Source organism: Oncorhynchus clarkii, chromosome 5 (assembly GCF_045791955.1).
Source record: "Oncorhynchus clarkii lewisi isolate Uvic-CL-2024 chromosome 5, UVic_Ocla_1.0, whole genome shotgun sequence".
NCBI classification, from domain to species: Eukaryota; Metazoa; Chordata; class Actinopteri; order Salmoniformes; family Salmonidae; genus Oncorhynchus; species Oncorhynchus clarkii.
In genome coordinates this window covers 9,016,775-9,042,132 of record NC_092151.1, presented here as the reverse complement: position 1 = coordinate 9,042,132, position 25,358 = coordinate 9,016,775, and the positions used below count along the sequence as shown (strand labels likewise).

General features: G+C 44.5%; 1 protein-coding gene across 2 annotated transcripts in view; it reads right to left on the bottom strand.

Annotated features, from left to right (window-relative positions):
* LOC139408296 (receptor tyrosine kinase-like orphan receptor 2) overlaps nt 1-25,358 on the bottom strand; it is a 131,650-nt gene that overhangs the window by 40,330 nt on the left and 65,962 nt on the right. For both annotated transcript variants that reach the window (XM_071152008.1, XM_071152007.1), the window contains exon 2: nt 10,171-10,254. In XM_071152008.1, the coding sequence (XP_071008109.1) occupies nt 10,171-10,254 (84 nt within the window). The remainder of the gene's footprint in view (nt 1-10,170; nt 10,255-25,358) is intronic.

Genomic DNA, 25,358 nt, shown 5'->3' with positions numbered 1-25,358 from the left:
AGAGAAGGAGAATAAAGAGAAGGAGAATAAAGAGAAGGAGAATAAAGAGAAGGAGAATAAAGAGAATAAAGAGAAAGGGAGAGAGGGAGAAAGAGGGAGAATTGAGAGAAAGAATAAAGAGAAAGGGAGAGAGAGAAGAGAGAATAAAGAGAAGGAGAATAAAGAGAAGGAGAATAAAGAGAAGGAGAATAAAGAGAATAAAGAGAAAGGGAGAGAGGGAGAAAGAGGGAGAATTGAGAGAAAGAATAAAGAGAAAGAATAAAGAGAGAGAATAAAGAAAGGGAGAGAGAGAAAGAGAGAATAAAGAGAAAGGGAGAGAGAGAAAGAATAAAGAGAGAGAATAAAGAGAAAAGGAGAGAGAGAATGAGAAAGAATAAAGAGAGAGAATAAAGAGAAAAGGAGAGAGAGAAAGAGAGAATAAAGAGAGAGAATAAAGAGAAAAGGAGAGAGAGAAAAACCCTTCAGTTTCTCTGCATTCTGACCAGCGTGACTCACTACAAATAACCAATGCCATTGGATAAGAGACCCAGACCGAGCCCACACTGCACAGTCATGTGATCCTGCCCTGTCGCCAGGTAACCAATGTTAACAAACATTGTCCAGGGTCAACACTCTGGTCAAGACCGGTAGACCACTGAACCATAGAAATAGCCAATAGAATATCTAAGTACTGAACTCTGTGTACCAAGGTTACAGATGCCTAGCCCCAGACCTGCATGTGATTTAGCCAACTGCTTTCACAGATATGGGGTTCATTCCATTTCAACTCTGCAAGGTATATAACATCAATCATCACATTGGACATTTGAGTCAAAACCATTTCTGTTCACATACTGTATCCTATTCCCTATATAATTTATTCCTTGCCCATAGGCTTCTGGTCAAAGGCAATGCATTATGTAGGGCAGTGTTTCCCAACTCCAGTCCTCCAGTAACCCCAACAGTACACATTATGTAGGGCAGTGTTTCCCAACTCCAGTCCTCCAGTAACCCCAACAGTACACATTATGTAGGGCAGTGTTTCCCAACTCCAGTAACCCCAACAGTACACATTATGTAGGGATGGAGAAAGGGGTATTGGAGGGGGGGAGGGGATGAGATAGGGAGAGACGGAGGGGAGTTGAGAGAGAATGTTGGCCAGGTTCTGACAGACAATCATGTCTCAATTTCTCATCAGACTGTCTATCTCTATGGTCACACACACACACACACACACACACACACACACACACACACACACACACACACACACACACACACACACACACACACACACACACACACACACACACACACACACACACACCTCTAAAGATAGTGCCTTATTCTCTGATAATTACTGAACCATCTCTGATTTAACAGTTGATGACTTCCTGCTTTCCTATCCTTGTATCTGAGGATTTGCCTGTGTGCCATCTGTCCTATGATAAATCCTGTTGTCTTGGCCCAAACCTCGGTGAGGTGGCATGCCTGCTCATGTAGGTTTGGTAAATGCCTATGACCACATAAGCAATCAAGTACTTTGGTGGTTAACACAGTAGATCAGTTGTTACATACATGCTGTCACTGAATCCTACAGGACCTACCGTGAGTACACTGTAACCACTAACCTAATCTACTGTTCTACAGTAGTGAAATCCATATACACACACACACACTTAGAGAAAATAACATATGACCTTCATAGAGCCCACCACTTGAGTATGCCTTCAAGTTGTATATTTTGTAATGCCATAACATCAGGTTGCCAAGCCACAACTAGCCACGCTAGCCTCCAACAGCCTCGATGGAAAGTAATGGACAATGTTAGCAGGCCAAGGAGAGTGCAAGGCAAAGCTCCACTCCAGCTATATTCCAATTGGAAAATAACCTCAAACATCCTCAAATAACCTCAAATCACTTTGGTGTTTTTCCTTTCCTCCAGGCCAAAAGGTTGTTGGCGCCTGCACAACTGTTGATTCGAACAAATACACTTAAACAGTTTTGGAGTCGGTAGATATCTTGGATACTCGTCCTCAAGGCATCGGTTCAAAAGGCTGGTGATGGGATTTATCCATTTAAACGGCAACAAAGGGTCAAGGGTGAAACCAATGGTGTGGGATGAATCTCAAGTAGTTACAATATTCAGTGCATTTTGCCTTTAGGCATTTGATGTGTAATGTCTTCACGCATGGCAAATAATGGGATTTAAATCAGGAAGTGATGACTATCATCATCTTCACTATCAACTTATATCATTAACCAATTAAATTGGACAAGCAATAACCCAAGTTCAAAAGTGGTCTGGAAAGTTCTACAACCTATTAACGCTACTATAATCTAGAAAACATTTTACGTTATATCTTCTCCAAATTGATCTCAATATGTTGAGTTTTGGACAATTATTCCTCCATAATGCCGTTAGGTAATATAGTAATACCATTACTTATTTTTTATATTTTATTTATATATTTTTATTTATTTATTTTTTATTATGAATACCATTACTGTTAGACCCACTTTTCCCATATGTTACCCATAACACAAAATGTTAGTCTATTATCAAAAATATCAGGATGAAAACATAATGTCCTCTTCCCTCAACTTACCCCTTTAATATAGGGAGCACCCCCCTATCCACATCGACAGGACAGCAGTGGAGAAGGTGGAACGTTTTAAGTTCCTCAGCGTACATATCACAGACAAACTGAAATGGTCCACCTACACAGACAGTGTGGTGAAGAAGGGGCAACAGTGCCTCTTCAACCTCAGGATTCTAAAGAAATGTGTCTTGTCACCTAAAACCCTCACAAACTTTCACAGATGCCTGTCAGGCTGTATCACCGCCTGGTAAGGCAACTGCACTGCCCACAACCGCAAGGCTTTCCAGAGTAACGCATCACCGGGGGCAAACTACCTGCCCTCCAGGACACTTACAGCACCTGATGTCACAGGAAGGCCAAAAAGATAATCAAGGACAACAACCACCCGAGCCACTGCCTGTTCACCCTGCTATCATCCAGAAGGCGAGGTCAGTACAGGTGCATCAAAGCAGGGACCGAGAGACTGAAAAACAGCTTCTATCTCAAGGCCATCAGACTGTTAAACAGCCATCACTGACACAGAGAGGCTTGCTGCCTACATACAGACTTGAAATCATTGGCCACTTTAATAACTGGATCACTAGTCACTTTAATAATGCCACTTTAATAATGTTTACATATCTTGCATTACTCATCTCATATGTATATACTGTATTTTATACCATCTATTGCATCTTGCCTATGCTGCTCTGTCATCGCTCATCCATATATTTCTATGTATATATTCTTATTCCATTTCATTAATTTACTTAGATTTGTGTGTATTAGGTAGTTGTTGTGGAATTGTTAGATTACATGTTAGATATTGCTGCACTGTCAGAACTAGAAGCACAAGCATTTCGCTACACTCGCAATAACATCTGCTAACCATGTGTATGTGACCAATACATTTTGATTTGATTTGCTAATTGTAGTTCATTAGAGGAGCAACATAATGTCCTCTTCCCTCAACTTATCCCTTTACTGATTACAGTTTACTAGGAAGAGCCAGAGAATGCTTGGTTGAATAGTGACACACATACACAAATTCAATACAACTTGTACATCCCATCCCCTGGCTCCACACACTACAACATCTGCCTGGAGTACTTGTGGTGCGCCTCAGAGAGAGCTTATGCAATGGAAAAATGGCGCTGAGGAGTGTGCCTAACCCCACTGCATGCAGCAGAGTACTCAGCATAGCGCAGAGCAATGATGTCACCATTTAGGGTTTAATTAAAGGTTCCTAGTCCAAACGGCATCCTATTCTCTATGTAGTGCACTTATTTTCACTATGTAAGGAATAGGGTGTCATTTGGAATGCATCCCTCCATTTGGAACACGCCCCCCCCCCCCCCCTGTTTTCTTCTGACAGCCCAGAGGAAGTGGAGGCTGCAGCTCTGTAGCTGGCAGACAGAGCCAAATGGGTTTGACTGTTTGTGTGCAGTGGTGATTGGAGGACAGTAAACAACGTGTTGAGTGCTGACAGGGGCATTGCAGCGCCACTCGACGAGCCAAAGTACGCCGGAAACAAACGGAGGAGCTCATTTAGAGGTGAAAATGACAAATGAGGGTTTTTAGTTTGGGATAAACGCGTAACATGCTGTCTTTAGGCAAGAAGAGGCGAATACATTTCATTGCAGGAAACACGGCCGAAGAACTGTTAAAGTACATTTGTATCGATAACTCGTTGCTTTCTTTCCAATCCTCGGGCTCGGGTAATACATCTCCAGCTGCTGCAACCCGCATGCGCTTGTAACTGGGCCTGCTCCACTAAAATCCTCAGAGTCCATCGTCTGTCCTGGTCAAAAGCCAAACTACTTTGTGTTCAGTGGCGGGGTTCTTGTGGCGACACGGTTGTATCAAATATCAAGGCTGGAGTGATTTACTTCTCCCCGAGAGATAGACGTAATGAAAAGCAGCTTCCTCCTAAAGCCCATTGCTGCCACCCTGGCGGACCAACGGAACCTCAGTCTTAGAAATGGCTGGGTATGTGTGTTGGATCATGCCACAGCGGTGGTGTTGATGCTTCCAAAACACACAATTGCCGTCCCAAAGCATGGAATCCCACCCCATGTCCACACCTATGAACCTCACGGCTGTATTTCCCTTCTATCGCCTGATATCGCTGTATCCCATCTCCTTTCAACTACCCAAATTCACTGTGAAAAAAAACTGGCTGGGTATGACTTGGGCAAATTCAAACAAGCACTGTTTGAGGACTTAACCTGGTCTGACAACCAATGTACCTTACTAATACAAACCAAAACGTTCCTTTGCATCTGTCAAAGGAGAGGGAAACACTGAGATTCGGGAGCTTTGATTTCTCTCGAAAGTTTCAATTTTGTTTTTTTAATTTAATGAATTGTTCCGAATGTGAAGAGTAGACCGGCTCGTCTGAAAACTACTACCGTGTCCCAAGACCCTGGCCCGATGGCCACCACAAAGCCTTTATGGTGCAGCATGACACTTTCCCTCTGCTGGTATTAAACAGACCCCCCCCCCCCACCCTGATTTAGGCATGCAGTTGACTGGGGGACGCCCTCAATGCACGTCAAACCCCCACCGCTCTTAAACAACATAATTAGGCTGCACATGGAAGATAGAGATCTCTGAGTTTGGGAGGGCTATGTAGTGTTTGATGTTTGTGCCAATATGGCTGTCGGTAGCTTCAAAGCCTTACATTTGCCAATACATATCATCGGCAATCCAGGGTTTACACACGTTGGTTTGGGAGGGCTATATAGCGTGTGACGTTTGTACAGCCATTCGGGGGCGCTATTACAAAGTTCGTCTGGTGGTCATTAATTATCCTAATAACATAGGGCGGTGGGCTGATTTTGATTATCAATTTTGGAGTATGGTTTTGGGTGGAGGGCTGTAGAATGGCTGTGCTCCAGTTACTTCCCATCCTTCATAACAGATCTGCAGCCCTAGTCTAACACATTCTGAACATCTCAGCCAATCTGGCCAGGAATCAGTTCTTATGTGGAACAAATGTACTGTATCAACATGACAGAATAAAGGGGGCCTCCGCTACACGCCTCCACTCCAGGATCCAGATTAGAAAGGGGATGTGGGGGGGGGGGGGGGGGGGGGGCTAAAGGGCTAAAGGAACTATCAGAACAAATGCTTTTTCCGACATAACGGCTTCCCTCGTCTGCAATCACCCAGAGTCATTGAGGCAGAGGAGGCTGGTTGGAGGAGCTATAGTAGGATGTGTTCATGGAATGTCATAAAACGGAATGGGAGTCCAACATGTGGTTGCCATGTGCTTGATGTGCTTGACTCCATTCCAGCCATTACAATGAGCCCGTCCTCCTATAGCTCCTCCCCAGCAGCCTCTTCTGAACTTAAGCATGAGATGAGATGAGCTGTGAGGGCCCTGCTGCAAAGGGATGGGAGCTCTGTTCAACTCCAAAAGGCTTTCATTTTGCAGGTTCCCGTGCCGCTACGCTGACGTTCAAACACGAGGGTCGCACAGGGGTGTGTTTATAAGTTCTCTCCTGTACTCCCTGTTCGCCCATGACTGCGTGGCCGTGCACGACTCCAACACCATCATCAGGTTTGCTAACGACATGACGGTGGTAGGCCTGGTCACCGGCAACGATGAGACAGCCTACAGGGAGGAGGCCAGTGACCTGGCAGTGTGGTGCCAGGTAAACAACCTCTTCCTCAACGTCAGTAAGCCCAAGGACCTGATCGTGGACTACAGGACACGGGGAGGTGAGCACGCCTCCATCCACATCGATGGGGGTGCAGTGGAACGGGTCGAGAGCTTCAAGTTCCTCGATGTCCAAATCACTGAGGACTTAAAGTGGTCCACTAACACAGTCGTGAAGAAGGCGTGACAGCACCTCTTCCCACTCAGGAGGTTGAAAAGGTTTGGCATGAGCCCTCAAATCCTCAGAAAGTTATACAGCTGCACCATTGAGAGCATCTTCACTGGCTGCATCACCGCCTGGTATGGAAATGGCACCGTTCTCGATTGCATGGTGCTACAGAAGGTGGTGCGGACAGCCCAGTAGATCACATGGGCCGAGCTCCCTGCCATCCTGGACCACTATAACAGGCAGTGTGAAAGGAAGGCCCGGAAAATCATTAAGGACTCCAACCACCCAAGCCATAGACTGCTCTCTCTGCTTCCACACGGCATGCGGTACACCAACAGGCTCCTGAACAGCTTCTATCCCCAAGCCATAAGACTGCTAAATAGCTAACACACACACACACACAAAATCATAATTTACTCTGCTGCTAATCTGTTTATCATATATCCTGATGCCTAGTCACCTTACCCCTATACATATCTACCTCCATCACTCCAGTATCCCTGTACATTGTTAATATGGTACTGACCCTGTATATAGCTTCTTAGGTTCTCCTGTTCTACTTATTTCTATTTCTCTGGTGTTTTTGTTCTACATCGTGTTATTTTTAGTACTACATTGATACTGATTACTGCATTGTTGGGTTTAGAGCTTGCAAGAAATGCATTTCACTGCACTTGTGCACGTGGCATTAAAAACTTGAAACGTAATCTCGACCCGGGCCCTTCCATTGAACTGCGTAGTCAAATCAAACGAGAGCTTTTCTTACAGCTGTAATATGTGACTTTTTGTGCGACCAAACCAAATTCACATAGAAATGTGTGTCATAGATCTGTCATTGAAAGCAAGTCTAGGAAGCGGTAGATATGTTCTATATGCGTAATATGTACCTTTTTTGTATACGTATTTTACTTTTTGGTTACGTAAACCAGCTTCAAAGAGCAGAAAATACAATATTATTGGTTATGGCAAAGATATTTCACAGCGGTTTAGATGGTACAAGGACTCTCTCTACACTACACTTGCTTGTTTGGTCACAAACTGACAGTTGATTTTAGGAACCAGGAAATAGCGGAGCGATTTCTGCATAGTGCATCTTTAACCGAGAAACCGAGGCGGTGTCCCAAAAGGCACCCTATTCCCTATATAGTGCATTAAATGAGGGAGTCATTTGGGACGCATGCAGAGACACTCAAGAAACAGGAGAGTCAAGGACATCATTGCGCTTGAGAAGAAGCAGGTCTCTGCAGAGCCTTTTGGGGAGAGGTTTTAGGCCAGGGCGGGTCTGGAGGCCTGGAATGTTCTTTCCAGAGATTCTGTGCTCTGTCACACCACACCGGGTTCAGAGTAACGTGACCAACTACTCTTCAGATCGAGATAAGGGGAGTCCGTCTGTCAGTCAATTCGTCCGTCTGACAGTAAACAGCTGTACGAACTGATAACAAGTAAATATGTGTGTGTGTGTGTGTTTACAGCTCATGTACACTCCTATAGTAAATCATGATTAGGGAAAGGAGAAAAAAGAGGGGGAGGAGCCATAAAGAGAGAAAATGAGAGAGAAGGAGAGAGGGGGGTTAACTTCAGCTGTGGGTGCTGCTCCACTTTAATAGAGAGAGAGAGAGAGAGAGAGAGAGAGAGAGAGAGAGAGAGAGAGAGAGAGAGAGAGAGAGAGAGAGAGAGAGAGAGAGAGAGAGAGAGGAGAGAAGGGGGATTACCTTCAGCTGTGGGTGCTGCTCCACTTTAATAAAGAGAGAGAGAAGGATAGAGAGAGAGAGGGGGGGTTACCTTCAGCTGAGGGTGCTGCTCCACTTTAATAAAGAGAGAGAGAGAGAGAGAGAGAGAGAGAGAGAGAGGGGGGGGGGGTTACCTTCAGCTGAGGGTGCTGCTCCACTTTAATAAAGAGAGAGAGAGAGAGAGAGAGAGAGAGAGAGAGGGGGGGGGGTTACCTTCAGCTGAGGGTGCTGCTCCACTTTAATATAGAGAGAGAGAGAGAGAGAGAGAGAGAGAGAGAGAGAGAGAGAGAGAGAGAGAGAGAGAGAGAGAGAGAGAGAGAGAGAGGGGGGGTTACCTTCAGCTGAGGGTGCTGCTACACTTTAATAAAGAGAGAGAGAGAGAGAGAGAGAGAGGGGGGGTTACCTTCAGCTGAGGGTGCTGCTCCACTTTAATAAAGAGAGAGAGAGAGAGAGAGAGAGAGAGAGAGAGAGAGAGAGAGAGAGAGGGGGGGGGGGGTTACCTTCAGCTGAGGGTGCTGCTCCACTTTAATAAAGAGAGAGAGAAGGATAGAGAGAGAGAGAGAGAGAGAGAGAGGGGGGGGGGGTTACCTTCAGCTGAGGGTGCTGCTCCACTTTAATAGAGAGAGAGAGAGAGAGGGGGGGGGTTACCTTCAGCTGAGGGTGCTGCTCCACTTTAATAGAGAGAGCGAGAGAGAGAGAGAGAGAGAGAGAGAGAGAGGGGGGGTTACCTTCAGCTGAGGGTGCTGCTCCACTTTAATAAAGAGAGAGAGAGAGAGAGAGAGAGAGAGAGAGAGAGGGGGGGGGGGGTTACCTTCAGCTGAGGGTGCTGCTACACTTTAATAAAGAGAGAGAGAGAGAGAGAGAGAGAGAGAGAGAGAGAGAGGGGGGGGGGGGGGTTACCTTCAGCTGAGGGTGCTGCTCCACTTTAATAGAGAGAGAGAGAGAGAGAGAGAGAGAGAGAGAGAGAGAGAGAGAGAGAGAGAGAGGGGGGGTTACCTTCAGCTGAGGGTGCTGCTCCACTTTAATAAAGAGAGAGAGAAGGATAGAGAGAGAGAGAGAGAGAGAGGGGGGGGGGTTACCTTCAGCTGAGGGTGCTGCTCCACTTTAATAGAGAGAGAGAGAGAGAGAGAGAGAGAGAGAGAGAGAGAGAGAGAGAGAGAGAGAGAGAGAGGGGGGGGGGGGGGGGTTACCTTCAGCTGAGGGTGCTGCTCCACTTTAATAAAGAGAGAGAGAAGGATAGAGAGAGAGAGAGAGAGAGAGAGGGGGGGGGGGGGGGGGGGTTACCTTCAGCTGAGGGTGCTGCTACACTTTAATAGAGAGAGAGAGAGAGAGGGGGGGGGGTTACCTTCAGCTGAGGGTGCTGCTCCACTTTAATAGAGAGAGAGAGAGAGAGGGGGGGGGTTACCTTCAGCTGAGGGTGCTGCTCCACTTTAATAGAGAGAGAGAGAGAGAGGGGGGGGGGTTACCTTCAGCTGAGGGTGCTGCTCCACTTTAATAGAGAGAGCGAGAGAGAGAGAGAGAGAGAGAGAGAGGGGGGGGGGGTTACCTTCAGCTGAGGGTGCTGCTCCACTTTAATAGAGAGAGAGAGAGGGGGGGGGGGTTACCTTCAGCTGAGGGTGCTGCTCCACTTTAATAGAGAGAGAGAGAGAGGGGGGGGGGGTTACCTTCAGCTGAGGGTGCTGCTCCACTTTAATAGAGAGAGAGAGAGAGAGGGGGGGGGGGTTACCTTCAGCTGAGGGTGCTGCTCCACTTTAATAGAGAGAGCGAGAGAGCGAGAGAGAGAGAGAGAGAGAGAGAGGGGGGGGGTTACCTTCAGCTGAGGGTGCTGCTCCACTTTAATAAAGAGAGAGAGGGGGGGGGGGGGGGGTTACCTTCAGCTGAGGGTGCTGCTCCACTTTAATAAAGAGAGAGGGGGGGGGGGGGGTTACCTTCAGCTGAGGGTGCTGCTCCACTTTAATAAAGAGAGAGAGGGGGGGGGGGGGGTTACCTTCAGCTGAGGGTGCTGCTCCACTTTAATAAAGAGAGAGAGGAGGGGGGGAGGGTTACCTTCAGCTGAGGGTGCTGCTCCACTTTGAGCTTCTGCCAGCCCCTCAGACTCCACTGGCTGGGATAAGCTAGGATCTGCTTCTGCTGCAGAGACAGGAAGGAGACCAGAGTTAGGAGGGAACAGAACTCACATAACCCTGCCTTGGTTTGCCTTAGATCCAGGTGTCTGAACAGAAACCTGGTGATACTGACTACAGTGCTGCTGACACATCAAACAATATACCACCTGAAATATTAAACACATCAATATGTTTCTGTTAGTAAATGATCCTATCATCTTGCTAAATGTGCGGCAAAGAATGATCCACCAGCTGTCATGTCTCAATGCTTGAAGTCACATACATTTTTTGATTTATGCAAGTCAGTTAAGAACAAATTCTTATTTACAATGACTGCCTACACCAGCCAAACCCGGACGGCGCTGTGCCAATTGTGCGCCACCATATGGTGACTCCCAATCACGGCTTAGGATTTGAACCAGGGTGTCTGTTGTGACGCTTTAAGCACTAAGATGCAGTGCCTTAGACCGCTGCGCCACTCGGGAGGCCCAGAACAAAACGAGAAAGGAATCTTCATAAACTCTGCCAAACACAACAAGTGGATCCAAAACCTCAATTGAATACAGCCGTTTTGGGAGCAAGGCTTTAGAGTGACTAGAAGGATATACCATCTGATGAAAATTGCCATGGCCAAAAGCACACACAAAAAAAAACAGAGTTTTGATGAAACTATGATATTGTTGTATTCAATCCAACATCTGCCACCAAGAGTGCTGGTCTTGCTACAAGATGAACAAAGATCGATTTTCAGTGAGCCTGGCTAGAAATGACTCCATCACATCAGAGGAGCAACGTTGCCTATTGATTTGTCATTAGACCAATGTGCTACAGATGTTAATTACGTGCTCTACTGATGTTTACGATCACACAATGGATAATTACTGCCGAATAGGTCTCAGGGCACTATTGAAAATGAGATTTATTTATTTATCCCAGAAGAATTAGAAGACGAAGAAATACAAATACATATGTGCACAGAAAAATCAGGATTTATATTCATGGTCAAAATTCACAACAGGTTATTTCTCAAAACAATCTGGACATTATTTTGGGACAAACACTCATTCATATGTTCAGTTTTTGATCCAAGAAAAATCTAAAAGATCAACAGATTTATGGTAGTGATTTTCCCCCCCGAAAAAACTTTACGATCGTTAAGAATTGCTTTCCAAAAGTACCGGAGAGAGAGAGAGAGAGTTCATCTTATAGGAAACCACACTTTGGCACATAGAATCCCAAACATAGCTGCTGGACAAGTTGAGGTCACTCACATGGTCTGCATTTCAAACACCACCCTATTCCCTATATAGTGCACTAGTTTTGACCAGAGCTCATAGGTCTCTGGTCAAAAGTAGTGCACTATATAGGGGATAGGCTGCCATGTGGGATGCAACCATGATTACTCTGCAGTAGCGTTTCCCCACAACTGGGTTAGGAATGTGCTGTGGGGCTGGCAATTAGCGATTAGCACATTAATGAGTGAGTGGCAATGGAGGAGTGTTTTAGCCCTGTCCAGTCCAATCCCCAGCTCCCATGGCCTGACATACACAGGGCTACGTTCAGTAGCCAAACGTTGTCGAACATTGTAGATTGAAATGGCTTGAATAGAACTGAAGCGATTCTCCTTATTCTACAGGTCAGGAGGCATGTTTGTTTTTACATAGAAATATTTATATCTGAACGTTCCACAACTGTGTCCTGCTGAAGGCCCCGGTCACCAGACAGCACATCAGCTGTGTCCTGCTGAAGGCCCCGGTCACCAGACAGCACATCAGCTGTGTCCTGCTGAAGGCCCCGGTCACCAGACAGCACATCAGCTGTGTCCTGCTGAAGGCCCCGGTCACCAGACAGCACATCAGCTGTGTCCTGCTGAAGGCCCCGGTCACCAGACAGCACATCAGCTGTGTCCTGCTGAAGGCCCCGGCCACCAGACAGCACATCAGCTGTGTCCTGCTGAAGGCCCCGGCCACCAGACAGCACATCAGCTGTGTCCTGCTGAAGGCCCCGGTCACCAGACAGCACATCAGCTGTGTCCTGCTGAAGGCCCCGGTCACCAGACAGCACATCAGCTGTGTCCTGCTGAAGGCCCCGGCCACCAGACAGCACATCAGCTGTGTCCTGCTGAAGGCCCCGGTCACCAGACAGCATATCAGCTGTGTCCTGCTGAAGGCCCCGGCCACCAGACAGCACATCAGCTGTGTCCTGCTGAAGGCCCCGGTCACCAGACAGCACATCAGCTGTGTCCTGCTGAAGGCCCCGGTCACCAGACAACACATTAGCTGTGTCCTGCTGAAGGCCCCGGCCACCAGACAGCACATCAGCTGTGTCCTGCTGAAGGCCCCGGCCACCAGACAGCACATCAGCTGTGTCCTGCTGAAGGCCCCGGTCACCAGACAGCACATCAGCTGTGTCCTGCTGAAGGCCCCGGCCACCAGACAGCACATCAGCTGTGTCCTGCTGAAGGCCCCGGTCACCAGACAGCACATCAGCTGTGTCCTGCTAAAGGCCCCGGTCACCAGACAGCACATCAGCTGTGTCCTGCTGAAGGCCCCGGTCACCAGACAGCACATCAGCTGTGTCCTGCTGACAGCCCCGGTCACCAGACAACACATCAGCTGTGTCCTGCTGAAGGCCCCGGTCACCAGACAACACATCAGCTGTGTCCTGCTGAAGGCCCCGGTCACCAGACAACACATCAGCTGTATCCTGCTGAAGGCCCCGGTCACCAGACAACACATCAGCTGTGTCCTGCTGAAGGCCCCGGTCACCAGACAACACATCAGCTGTGTCCTGCTGACGGCCCCGGCCACCAGACAACACATCAGCTGTGTCCTGCTGAAGGCCCCGGTCACCAGACAACACATCAGCTGTGTCCTGCTGAAGGCCCCGGTCACCAGACAACACATCAGCTGTGTCCTGCTGAAGGCTTGTGTTCAGTAGGGCACACCATAGCAAATGTATTTAGGAAAATGTGCATTTCTTATTGCAAAAATTGTGGTAGTACCTCCTCCGTTTCTTTCAGTTTTAAAACATTTTCTCCCTACTGGGCATGACCCTGGAAGCCTCAAGAACATGTCCATCTGGTAGACATATCTCACTAGTCTTCACTTCAAATCGATCCAACTCCTAGGTTTTATCACCTTTAGTAGTGTTCAGTGTAATGAAAATATGTCAAGCGCAGACTATTATTACAACTTCCTGCAAGTCTTCACTTGGAAAAACATCACACTAACATTTTTCTAGTTATAGTGCATGACGATGAGAAGAGTTTAAACGTTGATATGTACATGAGCTACTTCAAAATATGCATCCTAAATGACACACTGTTCCCTATGTAGTGCACTACTTTGACCAGGGCATATAAGGGCTCTGGTGTAGTCCACTACATAGTAGTGCACATGTATAGTGAATAGGGTGCCACTTGGGACTCAAACCCAAAGGTTTAGCTCAGCTCCCACGGTCTGGTTAAGTCATGCTGAAAAGCACAGCTAGGATCTGAGAGCACAACACCTCACGCAAATTCCATACATTGCAAGACCCATTAATTTGACTGAAGTTTTACCGCGACAATGGGCCTTGAATCAAATCAGTTCTCAACCCAATTATGTCAAATCAAAATAATTTTTTTTTTGCAATTCCATTTTTTTTATTCTATCCAGAGAAGAGTTCAATTGAGGTATTCATAAAACAGCTTTATCTTTGACTGGGCAACATTTATAAAATAATATTTAAAAATTGGGTGATGGACTTTCAATTGCATTGAAACGCAAACTATTTCCTTACTCTACAATGACTGCAAAACTACTCAAATACCTGTCCTTGATGAGCGTATAGGGCTTGTCAGCTAATATAATTCATTGAACTGCTTGCATTTTGACTGGTACTGTGTATACACACACACACACATGTATATATATATATATATATATGTATATATATATATAAAAAAATATATATATATATAAAAATATATATATAAAAATATATATATATATATATATATATATATATATATATATATATATATACACACATACATACATACACATACATACATACACCTACTCATTCAAGGGGTTTTCTTAATTGTACTATTTTCTACATTGTAGAATAATAGTGAAGACATCAAAACTATGAAATAACACATATGGAATCATGTAGTAACCAAAAAAAAGTGTTAAACAAATCCAAATATATTTTATATTTGAGGTTCTTCAAAGTAGCCACCCTTTGCCTTGATGACAGCTTTGCACACTCTTGGCATTCTCTCAACCAGCGTCATGAGGTAGTCACCTGGAATGTGTTTAAATTTTTATTTTATTTTTTTTTATTTTACCTTTATTTAACCAGGCAAGTCAGTTAAGAACAAATTCTTATTTTCAATGACGGCCTGGGAACAGTGGGTTAACTGCCTGTTCAGGGGCAGAACGACAGATTTGTACCTTGTCAGCTCGGGGGTTTGAACTCGCAACCTTCCGGTTACTAGTCCAACGCTCTAACCACTAGGCTACCCTGCCGCCCCAAATTAACAGGTGTACCTTGTTAAAAGTACATTTGTGGAATTTCTTTCCTTCTTAATGCATTTGAGCCAATCAGTTGTGTTGTGACAAAGTAGGGGTGGTATACAGAAGATAGCCCTATTTGGTAAAAGACCAAGTCCATATTATGGCAAGAACAGCTCAAATAAGCAATGAGAAACAACAGTCCATCATTACTGAAATGAAGGTCAGTCAATGTGGAAAATGTCAAGAACTTTGAAAGTATCTTCCAAGTACAGTCTCAAAAACCATCAAGCTCTATGATGAAACTGGCTCTCATGAGGACCACCAAAGGAAAGGAAGACCCAGAGTTACCTCTGCTGCAGAGGAAACTCTGGGTTACCAGCCTCAGAAATTACAGCCCAAATAAATGCTTCACAGAGTTTAAGTTACAGACACATCTCAACATCAACTGTACAGAGGAGACTGTGAATCAGGCCTTCATGGTTGAATTGCTGCAAAGAAACCACTACTAAAGGACACCAATAAGAAGAAGAGACTTGCTTGGGCCAAGAAACATGAGAAATGGACATTAGACCTGGGGGAATCTGTCCTTTGGTCTGATGAGTCCAAATTTGAGATGTTTGGTTCCAACCGCCGTGAACGGATGATCTCAGCATGATGGTGTGCTTTGCTCAAGGTCATTTTCCCCCTTTTTGGCACGGGCATTCGAACCAACAGCCTTTTGGTTACTGGCCCAACACTCTAACCACTAGGTTAGTTGCCGCCAAAACTGACTCAGTGAGGAATGTTATATGTCTGTAAGGAAGAGACTGTGTGTCTTACCAGTATCAAAGCATTACTCAACAGGGATCTCCGCCGCTAGGACCTTCCTTGTCCTAGTCCCAAATGGCACCCTATTCCCTATATAGTGCGCTACATTTGACAATAGCCATACGTTCTGAAGAGGGAGGATGAGTTATGGCTAGTAATGGAGCCAAAACCAACACGGAGGGGGAGTTCCCATGTCAAATGATCGTCCCATTGTTGTGGAAATACGCCTGGGATTACTTTTACAATGTACATAATACACATACTCTTTCATGGAGAAGCTTACCTCAGAAAAGGCACAAAACCATTTCCTAAAATAAAAACAGGTAAGAGAAGAAGAAAAAAAGTATGTTTGTTTAAATTAGCCATCTTTAAACTACGCTTAATGTTTAATGGCAAGAAGCATATATATGAATATGAGAGAGAGAGAGAGAATCTGACAGCTGACCTTGGTGAGAAAAAAGTTATCCAGTGTCCTAAGGGGGAGATGAATGAATGTCTGTCATAGCGCAGGAAGTCATAGTAATTTATGTTCGCCGAGTAACAAATGAATAGAAAGAGTAGATAATTGTTTCAGTGTTAACAACGGCTCCGTGAGATACTTCAATTTCACCGGCAGTAAGTAACGAGTCTAGAGGCTCACAACTTACAACAAAGCCAATGCTGCTCAGTGATCTTTATTTTACTTCAAGTACTATCTGTAATGTTCAGTTTGAAGGTCCAATTTATTTATTATTATTATTATTATTATTTTATTTAACTAGGCAGGTCAGTTAAGAACAAATTATCATTTTACAACGACGGCCTACACCGACCAAACTCTAACCCGGACGATGCTGGGCCAATTGTGCGCCGCCCTACGGTACTCCCAATCATGGCCGGTTGTGATACAGCCTGGAATCGGTCTGGCGTGACACCTCTTAGACCGCTGCGTCACTCGGGAGCCCCAATGCAGATGTTTTATATCAATATCAAATCATTTATATGTAACAATTAAGTGCCTTACTGTAATAGTTCTCCATAAAAAAAAATTTAATTTCTTATTTTTTTTCAAATAGCTTTTTAGCAAAACAAATATTTCTCAAGCAATAATTTTTCTGGTCTGTGGGGGGGGGGGGCTGAAAACTAGCTGCTATTGGCAGAGAGGTTTGGAACTCTTTGTTACTGGTCTATTATTGATTGAACACCTGGTGATGTCTGAAACTCCCCTCATGCAAAACCTGCTGACTAGATCGTCCTGTGTAGACTGTATTTTCAACCAGCAACTATCAGGAAATAACACTGATCAAATTGTTCACAATTTTACAGTGTTAGTTTCTACAGCTGTTGTACGATATGATACAAAATGCAGGGGAAAAAAATATTTTTGACTGCACTGGGCCTTTAAATTTAGACTAGTGTACTGTATATTCCTGGTAGATATCCATGAAGAAGAACTGTTAACGTTAGGACCCTTCAAGGCCATTTTTGTCCGACTTCCTCAAAAGGCACTTTGTAAAATGACCCTCCCAGCACTACCTAATGTCCTACCAATGACACCTGACACAACAAAGCCCTCCCTTCATAATGAGCGCCAGTATTAATCAAAAAATAGATACCATGTTCTCCCCCTCCCACCTGTGTAGAATGGGCTGATGCACAGAAACAGAAGCACAGAGAGCGAGAGAGAAGAGAAGGGCAGTAAGAAACCAAAAGAAAGACAAAGAAACAGAGGTAGAGAGAATGACAGAAAGAGAAAGAAAGGAGTAAGAGAGAGAGAGAGTGGAGAGAGAGAGAAGAGACGGCGCGACATTGGACTGAGGAGCTAGCTGATTATTTTGTCTCTGCGACAGTGGAGCCCTCGAGGAGCCCACAGTGCCCCCCGAATCACAGCCACCTTTCACAGAGGATTCTCCTTTTTCAACATCCGCTTCTCCTGGCAACGGCCAGCCCAGCCACTCCAAACACTCATAAAGACGAGAGAGGAGGCAGTGGAGTGAGGAGAGGGGGGGCAAATGGCCTCCAGCCCCCACTGGGGCTTAGTTGGGCTCCAACGAGGGGAGCAGCAGACCCCCTTGGCCCAGCCCAAAATGTAGGAGCTTGTTAACACTCCTCGTGCCCCTCAGGAGAGTCATTTTGACCAGGCCTGTTTTGCCAAAGTAATAAAATAAAAAAGAAGTTGAATAAAATAATGAAATTGAGCAGCTGGAAGCCTTGTTGGGACCAACACAGTATTAAAATGCAACTTCAAAATTCATAAGTCTTCAGCGTCTACAAATATCATTACTCAGTGTGGATGGCTGATGTAAGTATGTTCACATCATTACCCCTCTTCATACCACTTGTTGACAGCAAGGTAACAGATGCTTGAGCTTTCAGGATTTCTCCAGTAAGACTCCAACTGGAGCACATCTCTGTCTGCAAAAGCCCTTAGAGCAGAAGAGGCTGCTTGGAGACAAACAGCTCCTGGAGGTGCCTGACATCCGTTAACTTGCAAATGCAGTGACCCGGAGTTCCATGAGTGTGTAGAAATGTTGGCAACGTTATGCACACGGAGTCCATCTCTCTCCATTTAAGATGAAGAATGAATTGAATGGATGGATGAATTACAAAACCCCATGCAAACGGTTGGGTTCTCTCCTTCCTGTGGATCGTTTATTTGCTGAAAAGTTCACTTCTTTTGACCAGAGCATTATGGGACCTGGTCAAAAGTAGTGCACTAAATAGGGAATAGGGTGCCATTGGACCCTGGTCAAAAGTAGTGCACTAAATAGGGAATAGGGTGCCATTGGACCCTGGTAAAAAGTAGTGCACTAAATAGGGAATAGGGTGCCATTGGACCCTGGTAAAAAGTAGTGCACTAAATAAGATACAGGGTGCCATTTGGGACACGTCCAGGGAGACGTCCAGGGTCTCTCAGGCTAAATGTTCAGGACTAAACACAGAGTCACTCTGGACTCTCTCTAAGACGCTGTGACCCGGGGAGAGCCTGCTAGCTAAGTGCATTGTACACCACATTCTAATTAGGGAACTAACGCCTTCAGTGCAAAACAATGTTAGAAATTTGGTGATCTATGGCTCTGGACCAAGTGGTGCGTAAGTTAGGCCTTGCTCTGTAGTTTATCCTCTGGTTCAAGTTTGAATCCCACATACTATTTTCAAACCAAGGCCTTTTCAAGAAATTACATCATGGCCTAGCAGTTAAGAGCGTTGGGCCAGTAACCGAAAGGTCTCTGGTTCGACTAGGTGAAACATCTGTGGATGTGCTCTTGAGCAAGGCTCTTAACCCTAATTGCTCCTGTAAGTTGCTCTGCATAAGTGTTTGCTAAATTACGAAAATTTTAAAAATGTAAACCTTGAGAATTTTAGTGGGATGCTCGTATCATATTACAATAGCCATTACACACATCCTATCCTTTTATGAAACTAGACTGAGGACTCAGGTAAACCTGAGCATGCATGCATATGTTTTGCTAGCCTGAAATGTACCTTGCAGGTGGATTGTGGTTGGACAAGGTTTGGCCTCTCTCCAGTGGACTGCCAATAGCTCTTGTTATCACGCTACACAGGTGCACATGCCCAAATCTGTGTCGTCCCAGGGAGGTAAAGGTGGGGCCTTATAAGGACTGTGAGGATTATGGAATTTTGGGTAATGATGAATTGACAAATGTTTTGATATTGTAATTCGTCTTTAAAAATGAGCTATGACATACCTAACGAATACAACACAGTTTTAGAGACACCCCTGTCTCAAGAACTAATGGTTTTAACTTTTGGAAATCAAGCTTCTCCTCCTGACCGCGCCGTTCTGTTCGTAAAATGATTACCAACTTTACTCATTTTTATTTCTAATTGAAAAACTGCTATTGGATAAACTGTATCTAATCGAATATGAAGTTGAATCCCCCCCCTTCTCCTAAAATAAATGTATTAAGATGATGGACGATTAAATGTTTTTTGTTCACAGATATTGTCCATTATTGTCGGTCACCCTGGGATCTATTGCAGCTTGGGACCTATTGGGACCTATTGCAGTCACCCTGGGACCTATTGCAGCTTGGGACCTATTGGGACCTATTGCAGTCACCCTGGGACCTATTGCAGCTTGGGACCTATTGGGACCTATTGCAGTCACCCTGGGACCTATGTCATTGAATCTACCGCCCTCTGACTTCAGTATTACCCAATCTGAGATACAGTAGATTATATTAATTTACAGCTATATTCACTCGATAAGTACATTCCTCAGTATTACCCAATCTGAGACATCTTTATATTAATTTACAGCTATATTCACTCGATAAGTACATTCCTCAGTATTACCCAATCTGAGACATCTTTATATTAATTTACAGCTATATTCACTCGATAAGTACATTCCTCAGTATTACCCAATCTGAGACATCTTTATATTAATTTACAGCTATATTCACTCGATAAGTACATTCCTCAGTATTACCCAATCTGAGACATCTTTACATTAATTTACAGCTATATTCACTCGATAAGTACATTCCTCAGTATTACCCAATCTGAGACATCTTTACATTAATTTACAGCTATATTCACTCGATAAGTACATTCCTCAGTATTACCCAATCTGAGACATCTTTACATTAATTTACAGCTATATTCACTCGATAAGTACATTCCTCAGTATTACCCAATCTGAGACATCTTTACATTAATTTACAGCTATATTCACTCGATAAGTACATTCCTCAGTATTACCCAATCTGACACATCTTTACATTAATTTACAGCTATATTCACTCGATAAGTACATTCCTCAGTATTACCCAATCTGAGACATCTTTACATTAATTTACAGCTATATTCACTCGATAAGTACATTCCTCAGTATTACCCAATCTGACACATCTTTATATTAATTTACAGCTATATTCACCCAATACATACATTTCTCAATAAGTAAACAAAAACATCACAGTGGACTGCACCTCGAGTATTCTGGCAAGAGGCAGAACATTAGAAACAAGTGTGTTTATTAGCTAATAACAAATCACCAAATGTAACGGCGCATGAGAGAAAGTTGGAATCAAACTCGTCATATGGTAATTACCGTAAATTGTCCTTTACATACAATTTACAACAGCTTGAGTAAATCCACTTGCGGTAAAATGTAATAAATGAAATAAAAAGGAAAATCATTGGTATAAAAGTAAGCATCTTCATGTTCCCAGAAAGAAAGAAAAAATAATGATGGTCTGATCCTAATAAGACCCTTATGGAAAATATCAAACTAATGATATTTTTCTAAAAACGACTCAAATACTCCAGCAGCGTGCAAACACAACAGTACAGTGTTGTAGTGTTGGAAATACTTCAAGGTGTTTCCACCCCCATGCATCGCTGTAGAAGCCAGGGTTGTAGAAAAGTGCTAACAGGAATCAATCAATTGGGTGTTTTAGAACAGAACCCTTAGACCACCCTTACACAAAGCAGGCACATTCAGGTCTTCGTGTGCCCGAGGCCATCCGCCTGTTTAACAGGAACATTAAAGAAGACCTAGGGACTATTCTAGAGATAGTTTAGCCCCGACATTAATTAAGAACTGTGGCTAACATTGGACTTGTAGTTTCTTAAATTGCACCATGGACTTTTAACTGATGCCTTAATGTTTTTTTTAAAAATTATACTGTGTGTTTGTCCTGTCTGAAGCCCTCTGTCAGCACTGAACGAATTGCCCCTAGGGGATTAATAAAGTTGTATTGTATTCAACCTTGGCCTGAGCTACGTCCCAAATTACACCCTATTCCCTATTCAGTGCACTACATTTGACCAGGGCCCATCTGGCTCTGATCAGAAGTAGTGCACTACAGAGCCTGGGAACAGATGTGTGTGTGTGTGTGTGTTTAAATTCAGGACGGCATATTCCTACCCTTCCAATATTTCTGCATGTCTCTAGCTGTTGATGCTTGTCATTCCAAATGTCTAATGAACATGGTAGCCGGTAGCCTAGTGGTTAGAGTGTTAAGATTTATAACCGAAGGTTGCAAGATTGAATCCCCGAGCTGACAAACTACAAATCTGTCGTTCTGCCCCTGAACAGGCAGTTAATCCACTGTTCCTAGGCCGTCATTGAAAATAAGAATTTGTTCTTAACTGACTTGCCTAGTTAAATAAAGGTAATAAAAAAAAAAAATCCAAATCTTTCTAGCAGCTTCTGAGGCTTTTCTTTACCAGTCATCCTCTGAACACAACAAACTGAATAGTTTATTATTCACCGTGTGCATTCCATGTGTGAAGTCATTCAATATATTTTGATCTGAGCAGTACACGGAGGGTAGTTATGAACACCAAAAACACTACAACCCTCTGTTCGTTGACGCTTAAAATGAGAAATAGCCTCAGATATGACACCGTCAGGTTTAAGGGTGGCATACTGTATTTGCTTTAGTCACTACGATCACCAATTAACTGATTGAACAAAGCCCTTAAAAGTGCTCAGCATGTAACATGTTATGCCTGCTGTGCTAAAAATACGACACAAAGCCTTTGATTCAAGTGGAGCGGTGCATTTTTATGCCAAACGCAATTACATAGCGGAACAGCCGACTCCTCAGATCTTCCACAATTACGGGATAACGACAGCTCTCTCCGCAGACATAAACTACACTCCACGGAACTCGCAAGGTTCTGTGTTTATTGTCAGGAATTCTGGTAGTCATAACAACACCTCTAAATATAAAATTGCAACAGGTCATTAGACAAATAGAGTACATGGAACAGAAATGTTCAACACCCAACCCCCCCCCCCCCCCCCCCCCAATTGGTATATGCCATGCCACCATGTGTCCCAATAGCTGTAATTAGGGTGGCAACATGTTGTGACATTCTGAAAGGTTGGTTGGGTTGGGGAGGTTGATGTGAAATGTAAGGTCATGCCTTGAACTTCGAGCTGAAACAGATGTACTGAATCATATCGAGGATCAGCCGTGGTGACAAGAAAACATGGGGAAATAATGTCGTCTCCAACTTTTTGGGGGTTTCGAGGGTTCTGAACATTGCACTTGAACAGTTGCACAGTTCAGTGAATCTGATGTGACTGCCGTTCATGCAGGTACAGTAAATCATGGTACAGAAGCTCAGCTGAACAGGACCACCCCATATCGTGTGCCTGACTGAAAGTGCAGTAATGCAAAGATATATGGACCCTCTCGGCCAATGGGGTAATTAAATAAATCAACTGGTTGCACAGTGAGCAATAACATCGTACAATGTTCGACTGTGGAGGTCCGTAAGTGAGATTACTTGGCCTTTGCCCAAGATATTACACAGTTTACTGTCCCATAACAGTATTTTGCAGGAGCGACAATCAAATGTAAGAAATGTGATTATGTTAGGGCAAAATCTTGGCTGATTTATTACTTCTTATTTCCATTTGTTAGAATAGTTTCACAGGGCTACTATCCTGCATGGCCTTGTTTGGAGTTGAACTGCAGGGAGTCCAAGTTCCTGGGGTCTGAACAGGCATGTTTGGTCCACTGCCTCATAAAACCTCTAGTCCAATGCAGATGCTGGGGGAGATGAAGGAGATAGTGGCCTGGTGGGAGACTTACAGAGATGCTGGGGGAGACGAAGGAGATAGTGGCCTGGTGGGAGACTTACAGAGATGCTGGGGGAGAAGAAGGATGGAGTGGCCGAGTGGGAGACTTGCAGAGATGCTGGGGGAGACGAAGGAGATAGTGGCCTGGTGGGAGACTTACAGAGATGCTGGGGGAGACAAAGGATGGAGTGGCCAAGTGGGAGACTTACAGAGATGCTGGGGGAGACAAAGGATGGAGTGGCCAAGTGGGAGACTTACAGAGATGCCGGGGGAGACAAAGGAGGGAGTGGCCGGCTGGGAGACTTATAGAGATGCTGGGGGAGACGAAGGATGGAGTGGTCGAGTGGGAGACTTACAGAGATGCTGGGGGAGACGAAGGAGATAGTGGCCTGGTGGGAGACTTACAGAGATGCTGGGGGAGACAAAGGAGGGAGTGGCCGGCTGGGAGACTTGGCACGATTAAAGGCTCTTGAGCGTGCTTCTCAACCAGACTAATTTATTTTCTGCGTGCTCATCAGTGTGAGGGAGTAGCAGTGGTGAGGGGTTAGAAATGGTTCCCTGAAGCCTGGAAGACTTCCCAACCATTTCCTCCCTCCCTTCCCCTCGCCAGAGCAGAGCAGGGAGCTGCTGCTGGAATCCAGCTCAGGTTCACAGAGTTAAGATCAGAGTCTTCCATCAGCCATTTACCCCGAGCCTTTCAGAAGGTCCAAACAACACGACAGCTGGAACCGTTGGAAAATATTGAAATTATCCATTAAAAAAAAAAGCTACATCAGCAATAAACTTTCTCAGACAAGTGACAAAGACATTTTGGATTTATGGTAAAATAGGATTGTCAATAAATAAAAGGGGGAAATGTTAAATGTGGAGCACTATAACAGTACTGCACTTCTGAGTAAGTCTGTAATGATGTAGTGGTTACAAGGTTTGTTGCAGAAACACTGAAATGTAGGCTATCGAACTCCATGGCATTTATGAATGACAGTGAAACGGTTCTCTGAATGACTGCAAGCAGGTCCACAGGAAGGCCTCTGTGCATTACGGACGTCAATAAAGCTCTACAGCGATAAGCTGTCATGAAAGTCGCTGTCGCTAGCCATAGATTCTTTATTTCTGCGTCCCATAGCCTGTCAGGGTTCAAGGTCAACAAACATGATTAATATGGTGGGTAAACAGTTCCAGTCAAATTACAGTCCTGATTCCAGTCAAATTACAGTCTGTGTTTTTTAAATGGACTGGCAGCTCAGACATTTTTCTTCACAAACAATTTAGTCAAACGCAATTCATAAGTCAACATAATTTAATCTCTTTAAGTTTCCTATGGGGTGGGGGGGGGGGGATACCCAGCCAGCTCTTGCCAGTGAAAACATTAAGAACACGAGTTATCTCTCTGGGTACGCTCAGATCAAAGCTATAGCGCTGCCTCGAGAATTTCTAAAGGAACTCTCCTCCCTGTGGGTAACAAGGGCTCTTATAGATGCCTCCAGTCCAGTACCACTTCAAATTATTAATCACCACCTAACTACCCTGGGTCATGACACAGTACACAACATGATGTCTGCATGCATATACAGTGGGCCTCTACTGTGAATGGAATTAATGGATATGTGGCTCCCATTTAAGAAGCGTATTAGTTTGACTAGACAATCTCTGGCGAGAAAAAAAGATATGTTTAAAAAAATAACTGTAAGCATTTCATATCTAAATATGAATAATAGTGTCCCACAAGGTGGCTAAGCCCAGTATCACTTCCAGGGCAACAATTAGTCCTCTAGTATCCATGTAAGGGTCACAACCAGAACCATTAAATAAGGCCAGAAACAACTTTATAGTTTTGTCCAAGATGCCAAAGCGTGGAGTTACCGGAGGTCTTCGAGGTTGGTAGGACCTACATCCGTTAATGTTGTTCTGCTATGCCTCTTTATTTGCAGTTACCTAAGCAACAAAGCCTCTGGTTCGAGGTGTTAAACCTTTTTAATGTAAACAAGCTTTATGACTAGTCCTGAAAGACTACAACCACTCACGGCCAACAGAAGTCTGATTAGCTATGTGAGGCATTCATCTCGTTTGTTCTACCCCCAGTGAATGGAAAATGTAAGTTCATGAGAGGAAACAGGTTTAGTATTTTAGGGGCAGTTGGAGAGATGGCTGCTAAGCTAGTCTTCCTAGTGTGAACGTAACGCCATCAGGAGAGCAGGGGGGTGGGGGGGAAATAGCTTCATTCCAAGTTCACTGTTTATTTTTCCTACAAGGAAATGTAGGAGAAATAAA